Raw genomic sequence first — 10,418 nt, 5'->3', positions numbered from 1 at the left:
TATAAGGAACCCTACTCATAGGGAACTTCCCGTATAGGGAACCTCGCCTATAGGGAACTCCCCGTATAGGGAACCCCGCCTATAGGGAACTTCCCGTATAGGGAACCTCGCCTATTGGCAACTTCCCGTGTAAGGAACCCTATCCTTAGGGACTCTTTGTATGAGAAACTTTGCCAAAAGGGAATTCCCCCAGGTTCCTTATACGGAAAGTTCCCTATACGTGGGGTTCCCTATACGGGAGGTTCCCTATAGGCGGGGTTCCTTATACGGGAAGTTCCCTATAGGCCGGGTTCCTTACACGGAGAGTTCCCTATTCGTGGGGTTCCTTATACGGGAAGCTCCCTATACGAGGCGTTCCTTATGGTCGGGATTTTAGGGTAATTCCTTTTCAGGAACCGAAAGTCGACGAGAACTCTCCGCTAACGCCTCGAGCTCCCACCAGAGCATTGACTGTCTCGAGCGCTCTGGGATCCGCTGTGATGAGGGAACCCGGTGTGTTCAGAGGCCGCAATCTAATTGTGAGTAGAAGGCGATCCCAGTAGGAGAACGTTCCCAAATGGCGTAGGCGCTCGCCACTGCTCCCTCTTGTGGATCAGAGTAAACCTTTTGGGCTGACAATGAGCTTCGTTCCATCAAGGGGTCCTCGTAATCTTCAATCGAACTCTTTCGGAGCCGGGAATGTCTTCCTGGAATGCCGCGCCTTCATCCAACTGATTCCATGACCTCTCCGCCGATTCAACAGGGACAGGACTGACGAGACTTTCAATAGAGCTGACTTGATTCCGATAGACCCAGGGTTCCGCGTAACCATTGAGGTTCCGTGAGTCCTCTAACGGTCCGCCGAGAATTTTCAATTTCTCCCGAACTCAAGTTCATTCTCGAGATTAAAGTCATCATATGTACCCTTACCGGCGGGAATCGATGAAAGAGCATGCATTGGATTAAAGCTCAGAATACTTCGCGGTCAGGTTTCGAGGAGCCCATGCGGACGTCTCTGGGGCTCCGCGTGAAGGAAAGGTCGGGAACCGCTGCGGTAGACATAATGCTGATTTCCGGGAGCAGCTCTTTGCATCGCAAGTCGCCGAGCTGGGATTCACAGCGCGTTGGTCTATGAGAAAATTATTCTCAAGATTTTCCTCTTTCCTTGACGACCTCCGCCGTCAGGATGACTTCCGGCACACATTTCCATCCGCGGCTTCCTGGAATGGGGGAAGTCGACTGATTCCATCTTATTTCTCAGCGATGATGAGAGCATGAGCAGAATCCGATTGCTTCAGTAGAGTCTTCACTCTACTCCTGACCGCGGAACCAGAAGCGATGATGATTATCATCAACGACACGAAAACTCGGGATTGTGATGCCAAGACAATAATCATCGACTGTATAATCGTCAATGAGCGTCCCAGAGATCGGATCTCCAAGCAAAACTCGAGAAAAGCCCGTAGAAGCTTCTCCCCCTCGACCAGGTTCATTCGAGTTTCGCATTCTCCGAATTCATCGTCCATCAGGGAGTGCTCCAGAGAAAGCAGGTGTCGAGGCTCGGCGCCAGAGATTTATCGCCCCTCGGAGGGAGTCTGTGGCTTCGGCAAAGGGTGGAAAACTCCATAGGAAAGTAAGAATCCTCGTACTGTTCGAGCCCTCGACCATACCCTTTCACTCTCATCGACAGGGGCGCTGCGCTCCATCCTAGAGGCGCGATTGAATTCGCCGTGGAGCGCGTACTCGATGAAGACCGCGAAGCGGCGTCGCCCCAGTCAGAATAATTGACACGGAAAGATCATCAGCATCATTGACTCCGAAAGGTAGAGCCGATAGATTCCCTTCATGTGAGACAGCTTGACCGGCGAAGCTTTCCCCGATTGTTTCCCCGTTAGACCTGCTTCTTGCTTGGATCATGACAGTGCCCAGCTTCGGGACTGGATTTCTACATCCAGCACCCCCAGGTGGATACCAGGGCAGTAATGTCTTGAGTCCTGACTACTTATTTACCACCGAGACCAGACGACGCGGCGACAAGCGTGTGTCTGTTCGCCGATTCCTCAAGATTCGCTGCTGTTCCCACTCCAGTGTCAAAGATTTCTGATCCAGTCGATTCTGTTACGCTGCTCCCACGAAAAAGTCATGACGGATGCTCTGCCCGTCGGTCCGCTCCCGGGCGTCAAATATCCCATTGAGGTACTTTTCTAGAGTTTTCCCTCGCATTCGAACGCCAGCAGGAGCTCTCCCGGCTCGCGAAATATATCCTTCGAAGTTTCCAATGACCGAGAAGACGTATCTCCGAGTAATCGCCTGTACTCATAATTCACGCTCGATTGCAAGCGGCCAATCAATTCTGAATCCCATGAATAGAATGCAGAAGGCTGGCTCGTGAGGGTCGGGAACAGTATCTGAATTTCCCTTCCCAGATATGCTGAACCAGAAAAAGCTGATAACTTTGATCACCTGCAGGTCTACTACTGCGGGGAATGTTCGATGCCGATTGAGTACTGCGAGTACTACTCGAATGCTGCCAAATGCAACGAATGGTTGATGAAGCACCTGCCGGAGGAATTCGAGAAACGAATGAAGCTCACTGAAGGCTGTGAAGGCGCCAAAGGTACGTAGCTGCGACCCGAATCTTTAGATTCAACGAATCCAACACCTATCGAGACTTCGCTTTGGAAAAAAACGTTCCCGATGCCTGCCGAGGATCCTGATAGCCTCCCATTTCAAATGAAATTTCATCTAGGCGAATCAACAGAGGAGGAGAAGAAACGTCAAAAACGGGGTGGCAAGGGTGTCATCAAAACGAAGAAGAAGGTCGAGAAGGAAAGGCACATACAGCTGAGCCGACAAGCTCGGGGAAAAAAGAAAAGCGTCACCGTCATACAAGGTCTAGCAACATTCGATATCGATCTCAAGGAAGCTTCCAAATTATTCGGTCATAAATTTGCCTGCGGCAGCTCCGTGACCGGCGAGGATGAAATAGTTATTCAAGGTGAGAAAAATCTTTAACCAGAGATTCGCGAGCGATGAACGCCCGAAAAGAATTTTGTTCGATATCAGCGTCGGAAAACCGACGCTCTGTCTTTCCCAGGTGATGTCAAAGACGACCTCTTCGACTTGATACTGGAAAAATGGTCGGAAATCGACGAAGATTCCATCGAAGATCTGGGTGATGTCAAAGCCCGCTAGACGCACCTACCAACAGAATAAAGAATAGAGAAAATGAGTCTGTCAATATTTAATTATTCCACTGTTGTCCTTTTTGTATCGTAATAAAGTGCAATATAACAAATAACAACCTGCGCAACGCAGTATTGGACTGGCTTGCACTTACGACGGGATTCAATCGATTCCTGCGGAGCTTCCATTCCTACTGCGGAAGAAAGATGTCTCGGTCTGCGGGAACGCTCAACGAACGCTCCATATCAGGACTTGCTCGATGAATTTGGGAGATACCCGCGAAAGTTTCAATTCTTTCATCGGGAAGAATTCCGGGTACAATTTGCTCGAATGGCAGCCAGAATAGGCTTCCAAGGGATGACGGTTTATCTTCGATAAGCAATCACCCGACAGCTGATCGAGGGACTTCAGGTAAGACTTCCGTAAAGTCTGGGGCTCGTAAACGACGAAGAACGCGAGTGCAGCACAACAAATCGCGTACGTCGCTTCGGGAAGCGGATACGGTACACTATCAAATTTCAAATAAGAGGCTAAAGTCCGCCAAAAAATATGGAGGGCTATACGACGTGACGGGTAGATTGCTATGCTCAAGCTGGAAACGAAGACTGCGATTGTGAGTCTCGTTTTGGCGGACAGTGAAGTCCGACATAGTGAAGACTTCTGCAGGAGGCATTGGATACCGCTCGTGCCGGCGGAAGTCACTGCTAGAAAAGCTCCTAGACGAATTGCACTCTCTTTGTTGGGTGATGAGCCTCTGAGTAATCCTGGCAAACTAATGATTACGCTGAGGAGGTATCCGCTCACGAGACCTCTGATCCCGCTCCGGGCCGCGTGGTGAACACAGCTGTTGCTTGTACAGTCATGGGACGAAGGGCTCAGTCTTGCCTTGAGAGACGCCCACAATCCCGGAGCTGCCTGAGTTTCCACCGCGGGTTGTGAATCGATGGAGTGATCCGATCGCTGACCGATTAGGAATCCGAGACCCCTTACGAGCAAATCCCGCGACGAAGTCGCGCGATGGAAATGAGCTGCCATGCTAGCAGCGTAGAGAAACACTGGGAAGTACGGAATCGGTTTGAAATTGGTATGGAGGCACATGGACTCGTAGGCCGTTTCCGTTGCGATGTCCATCATGTACACGGCAAGGAGCCGGCGACGAGCTGGGACTTCGAGATGGATTGCGAGCAGAGACGAGAGTAGAGCGGAATTTAGAGGAGTCATCAATGAGAACTTCTTGAGAATTCGGGACTGCTGACAAGTGAGGCTTATGAAAAGATAAATGTTGACAGTGACGAACATCGACGATTGGAGGGCTTTTGGTATCGTACGGAGAATATCCGCCCACCCGAATCTGCCGCTGATCACTCGCTGAATTATGAAAATTGTACCGTACAGCGTGATGCTGCGGCGAAATGCCGCCGTGAGAGCGTTGAGCGAAAGATCCGCGCAGGACTCTACGGTCGGATGGGCGATCTCGTAACAGTTGTAAGGAATCGTCCGGAACTTGCTCAGGACGCTCATGATGACGCCGGATTTTCTGCCACGGTTTTCACTGAGTTCGCTGACGTGATCTCTCGCTAGATCGAAACTCACTTCACAGCTCACTGACGGAAGAAGTGGCCGGCGGAAAATTTGTCGGCGGGCTCCACCGGCACAACGTTCTTGCTCGACGCAGTGGCGAATCTTTGTCTGTTTAAGATCCGCTCCGACTATCTCGTTGGCAAGGTAAACAGTTTTCCGATTCGTTCATCCTTTCTCTCGGGCAGCTCGAAGATCTAAGGAATGATCCAGGAATAACATTCGGGCGAACAGAAGAGGTGCATCGGAGGAACGCCTGAAGATTGAAAAACCAGCTCCGCTAACCCCTTCGCCCCCAGAGCGAGATCCAGCATCGTTGACATTTTATGAAGCCGCGTCGGCCAATCGCGGACGAAATGATGCGAGCTGCGCGAAAAAGGAGATTGGAACTTAAGGTTGCAATTAGCTGATCCATGATATTTCTGATGTATGTTCTTCGCTCGAACTTCAGAAATCAATTTGACGACGACGCCTTCATTCGCTGCTGGGAGAGCTCGGAAGGAGCAGTTCAGTCGTAAGGGCCGGTGGGTAATTACTCCGTTCGACGAAGACGGCAAACATCAGTCGCTTCCTCGGGAGGAAGAAGGAAATCTACATCGGGGAGTCGATTTACGCTAATAGATGCGGAGCGTTTTCTGCGGAGCGTGATTCACGTCATTCCAGTACAGATATTGTATCTGTGTCCATTTCTTCGGAGCGAGAGTTCCGGTCTCTTGATGCAAATGCCCGCCGCCTCAAGCAAGCCTTGCTTGAGATTGATTGCAAGCGTGGAGTTTGTGATGAGTGCAGCCTATGGACTGAGTGAGGATGGAGTCGACTTGTGGATAGGTAAGCGAACGGCCTCGCTCGCCGCGCGGCTGATTCGCGATGTCAGCCGATTTTGTCTGATCTGATTTGACAGACGAATATCGTATTCACTTCTAGACGGAACATCACAATTACATCGGCCCCAGTCCATTCGTATTCAATGATCGAATCACTACGAGCCTTCTCCGGAATGTCCGGATCGGTCGGTCTCATGCAACGCATCTCATTCATGCTCTTTTTCGGTGTGACGTGGGACTCGTCAGCTGATTCTTGCGCCAAAACAGCGACACCCAGAATCGAATGAAGGCGACACTCTTCTTCACATGGGGCATGAAGACGTACATAAATAGGAGGGTCAAAATACTGCTACTAATATAGGTCATTCAAAGGATGAATAATGCGACAACGGAACTGTAATTTGAATTAATTAGTTTAGTTCAACTTAAATTCCTCCATGGTAATCTGAACTTTGATTGATTGATTGATATATAAAGATATTTTCGCTCACGAAGAAAACGGAAGGCCACGAAGCCACTGAAGCCCCTTTCCGCGAGGCAGTCGGTTGTTCGCTACACCTATGTCCCAGTTTGTGAAACCGTGAACTGGTGTGAGACTTCGACGATGACCCACAGAAAAAAGTCGCAGTCGGATCGAACTTGTTAGACGAAAATCGAAAGCAAATTGGAGTATGCGTGGTGATTCGTGAAACAGGAGATTACGCTGCCGGTGCGAACAAGATCAGCGAGCAACGATACGGTGTCGGGGCCGCAACCTACAACTACGATGAGGAGGAGGTTTATGGATCGCTCGGCAGAATCATCGGACGCACAGTTTAGGCCAGTTGAGGGGCGACGAACTAAATGGACTGGAGCTTTGCCATGAAAGCCCATCTTTTCAATTGCGACCTCTGGGACTGTGTGGAAGGCTCGAAGGAAGACGAACGTCAGGGAAAAAGGGGCTATCGTCTCCGGGATAAGCTCCGAACTCTCCGATATTCGAGACTTCTTGTCGGGTAAGGCGATGAGGGATCGATTGGAAAACCTGTATCAGTCGAGGGGTCTGAATCGTCAGGTCGCACGACTCGTGGAACTCGCCGCGGTTCGTTACGCGGACTGCCCGGACATGAAGACGTACATAAATAGGAAGGTCAAAGCGGAACAGAGCCTATCCATAGCAAGGTCGATGATTGACTCCTTGCTGGGTTGATTCTGATGGAACTCCCTGAAGAGTTTACACCGTTGATACAGAGCATTTCGTCGACAGAGAACATCTCTACCGAATTCGTGAAAGAGAGGTTGCTGAGTGACGCAGACAGACAAGCATCTCAGAAAAGAGAAACAGCGTTGGCTGGCATCGGAACGATTGATAGAAATGCTTCCCGTAGGAACGCACCATCTTCAGCGAGCGAGCCTCACCGCCGAGGAGGAGCAACGGGGAACGGGGGTCCCTATGAAAGGAGAGTGTTCCGAGGCGAATGCTAACGATGCGGAAAAACCGGACACATGAGAAGGTTCAGCAGAGAGAACACTATACGGGGGAGTATCCGGGGGGAGCACGGGAAAATCGCAACGGAGCTGGAGACGCCGGGAGACGAAGGGCAGCTAGAACCCGTGCTGGTATGTTCCCAACGATTCGAAGAGTGGTTCATCGACTCTGGGACGACCCGACTTATGACAGGACAGAGGAACTTGTTTGTGTCCTTAACCAGGGCTGGGAGAAACCGACCGAAAACTTGCCACTGCGTACGATGAGATCCTGAGATCGGAAGGTTCCGGTGAAGTCAATATTACACGCTCGGTGAACGCAATCTCTCGGACCCTCTGGCTTGGGGACGTACTCTTCATGCCTGACCTTACGGTCAGTCTCAAATCGGTGCAACAGCTCACAAGGAAAGGCTCGAAAGTAGAATTTGGGCGACGGTGCGCGGTGAAAGACGAGCATGATGAGCTGTGCGCTGTGGCAGTTTTTTCAGGCAGCGGATTGTTTCGCCTAGGAGAGTGTTTCATCAATGCTCTCGCAGCTTGCGAGGTTCACGGGCGATCGGAAATGGATTCAGTCCAGAAACGCTCGGGTGTCGGAGGGGGGGCGACGGCTGAGTTAGCCCGGAACAATTCGGCAGTTGACGCGGTCGAGGAGCAACCCGGGAACCAATATACCCGGAAGGACTCGGCTGGTAGCGAGCAACCGGGGGCTAATGCAGCCCGTTTGTCTGACGATGTTTCCGTGCTCCCCCTATCACCTTTAGTCTGACAGCAGCCCCGACCCACGAGACGCGCCATCAGCTCCGTGGTCCTCCCTTCGCCATCTCTTTTCCTCTGGAAGACCCATTTCGACGAAATGACGTTCTTATCTTTAGTTCGCTCGACGAGTATCCATGTCCCGTCCCTCCGATGAGCTCCCATCTCAGTCTCCATAGCTGACCACCATTCTTCAGCTTCCTCGCCATCCATTGCCTCTCCCACCGATGCCGGAGCATCGCAGTTGGAGGTTCTACTTTGACAGCTGATGCAGACGTGGTGCGTCTTCCAGGCCGGTTCCTCTCGAGAACGTTCAGGATATCGACGTACCTCCTGGACATTTTTTTTCCGTCGGAGTTCGCATTAGAACTCAGGTGGACCGGTTCACGAGCGAGCTCTCCAAGATTTTGTTCGATCACGCTCTTTCCTGACAGCGATAGATGAGAGGAGCCATCCGCGGCCTCCAGTTGATTATTACCGAAGTCTTTAGCCGATGTGCCGTCATTGGCTACGACATGGGCTGCCATAGTATACTCGTCGAAGATAATATCCCTTTTCTTCTTCACTTGAGTTCTGTCCTCGATCGAGATAACTCTGTATGCCCTCGACAGAGAACTATAACCTACGTAGATGAATTTTTCCGACTTCGGATCCGCAACGTTTCCTTCGGAACGTGCGCAAAGGCCAAGCACCTAAACACTATCAGGAAACTCAAGTCCGCGAGCTCTTCCAAAGTCTCCGCCTTTGATTTCATGGAATATACCGCAGTCATTCGCGTGGTTTCATCGGCGATTAATATTAAGTACTTACGACCTCAAATACTCATGGGTCAACGGACATCGCTGTGAAGTAACTGGAGCTCCGCTGTGCTCGCCGATCGTGACGTGGGGAATCTTCCTCGCTGCTGTTTCCCTTCAGCGCAAGCAGCGCAGACAGATTAGCGCCCCGGGCTTCCCACATTCATACCTTCCACCATGCCCCTCGACGACTTCCCCTTGTTTTCCGCACTGAGGTGACCCAGTCCTTTATGGCAGAGTTCAAAATCCGTTCGAGCCGAGTCCTTCCGGGCTGAGAGAGCTCCCGGTGTCTCGAAAACCATCTCCTGCCGGGCGGAAGCTCCGGGCCGTTTCGGGCTCCATTAGCCCCCGGTTGCTCCTCGCTACCAGCCGAGTCCGTTCGGGTATTTTGGATCCCCGGTCGCTCTTCGACCGCGTCAACTGCCAAATTGTTCCGGGCCAACTTAGCCGTCGGTCCCCCTCCGACACCCGAGAGTTTCTGTTCTGAATACATTCCCGGTCGCCCTTTAACATGAAGATATTTAGGCCGTAACATTTCATTTTTTAACTTCATTTAAAAAATTCATTTTTCCTCTTATTCTTTATTTAACATGGCCGAACGATAGTTTCGCTTGTTTCTTCTTTTCTTCTGGTTGTGGCTGATTTAGCGGTGCCTGCCGCCGTGCCGTCTCGCTTTGCGATGATGTGATGTTCGGAGCGCACGTCGGGGGCGCATCGCATAAAGCGATTTCTATTACGTAGCTGACCCAGCCCTTCCCGGTCGAAGAATGAGCTCAGAGGGGAATGAAGAACCGACGTCGGCGGCGTCTCCTGGGACAACATTCAGTGATCTTTCTCTGGAGAAGCTGTGAGTATATGTATGCGTATGGAGTGCTCACGCACGTGAGCCGTGCAGCTCCGCGGAACCTAGCAGCGCCGGAAGAAACCCAAGATAACGACTTTCTAGTCGTTATTCGCTCAGATCGTCTCTCTGCTCGAGCATCCTCTAGGCGTCAGACAGTGGAGAAATTCTGCGTTGAACGTGATTGGCAACAGTACCACACTCCGAGGAACCTCATGCTAGCGCTCGTGGGCGAGGTCGGCGAGCTGGCAGAAATTTTGTGAGTAACTGATTAAAGCAGCAGTCGTGCGGGGAATCCACTTCACTCCCGCGAGTTCCAGCCCGAGCAGAAGTCTAGTCATCCTACCTTCAGCAATCACGCTTGGAAAAAAGCATAATTGAGACTGTCTCTGATTCCATTACAATGCCGTCGACCTTCACTGGAGCAGTCAATGGAGAGAAGTTTCTCCGAACGCTCCGGAATTATCGCCCCGGGAGAAAATTCATCTAGGGGAAGAATTGAGCGATGTGCTTTTGTACTTGATCAGGTAAGTTCCCGAATGCAGCCTCTAGAGCAAGATCGCCGAAGGAGCGTTCCTCATCGATCTGCCGCCAATCTCCGCAGGTTGGCCGATAGGTGCGGAGTCGACCTCAGTGCTGCAGTGTTGCGAAAGATCGAGAAAAACGCTGAGAAATATCCCGTGGATAGAGTCTATGGGAAGGCGAAAAAATATAAAGAATATGAGGAAAATGAGGGTCCCAGCCACGAGAACTCCTAATTCCTTGTTCGACTCGACCGTGAAGCCAGAAAACAGAAAACGCTCTCTTGCATCCGGGAATCCATCAAACGATCGACTTGTTCTCCCAGGAAGCCGCCGTTGAATCTTTCCTCCACTTGAATAAAATCTAACGAAGCCTGAAGTAGAAATAATGTCGTTCTCTTTTATTCTGCTCTCATCATCAATTTATGTACAATGGCTCCTCTTCCCGATACTTTTGTATTCGAATATTCTC

The 10,418-nt window shown here is 51.0% G+C and overlaps 3 protein-coding genes across 3 annotated transcripts; 2 read left to right on the top strand and 1 right to left on the bottom strand.

Moving 5' to 3' along the window:
• The first annotated feature begins 2,018 nt into the window (after positions 1 to 2,018).
• On the top strand, positions 2,019 to 3,227 carry DENR (density-regulated protein). Its single transcript, XM_003748565.2, has 4 exons — positions 2,019 to 2,175; positions 2,449 to 2,596; positions 2,729 to 2,977; positions 3,077 to 3,227. Exons 1-4 carry the CDS (start codon positions 2,122 to 2,124, stop codon positions 3,172 to 3,174), a joined length of 549 nt encoding a protein of 182 aa, XP_003748613.1. The 5' UTR covers positions 2,019 to 2,121; the 3' UTR covers positions 3,175 to 3,227.
• A 166-nt stretch (positions 3,228 to 3,393) lies between these two features.
• LOC100901184 (transmembrane protein 135-like) lies at positions 3,394 to 4,686 on the bottom strand. Its single transcript, XM_003748589.1, has one exon. It carries the CDS (start codon positions 4,684 to 4,686, stop codon positions 3,394 to 3,396), a length of 1,293 nt encoding a protein of 430 aa, XP_003748637.1.
• Positions 4,687 to 9,257: 4,571 nt separating this feature from the next.
• On the top strand, positions 9,258 to 10,285 carry LOC100909140 (dCTP pyrophosphatase 1). The gene is made up of 4 exons (XM_003748564.1): positions 9,258 to 9,431; positions 9,574 to 9,684; positions 9,854 to 9,952; positions 10,030 to 10,285. The coding sequence occupies exons 1-4, from the start codon at positions 9,352 to 9,354 to the stop codon at positions 10,181 to 10,183; spliced, it is 444 nt and encodes a 147-aa protein (XP_003748612.1). The 5' UTR covers positions 9,258 to 9,351; the 3' UTR covers positions 10,184 to 10,285.
• The last annotated feature ends 133 nt before the right edge of the window (positions 10,286 to 10,418 follow it).

Source organism: Galendromus occidentalis, unplaced genomic scaffold (assembly GCF_000255335.2).
Source record: "Galendromus occidentalis unplaced genomic scaffold, Mocc_1.1 scf7180000077536, whole genome shotgun sequence".
NCBI classification, from domain to species: Eukaryota; Metazoa; Arthropoda; class Arachnida; order Mesostigmata; family Phytoseiidae; genus Galendromus; species Galendromus occidentalis.
This window is presented reverse-complemented; position numbering and strand designations above follow the sequence as displayed.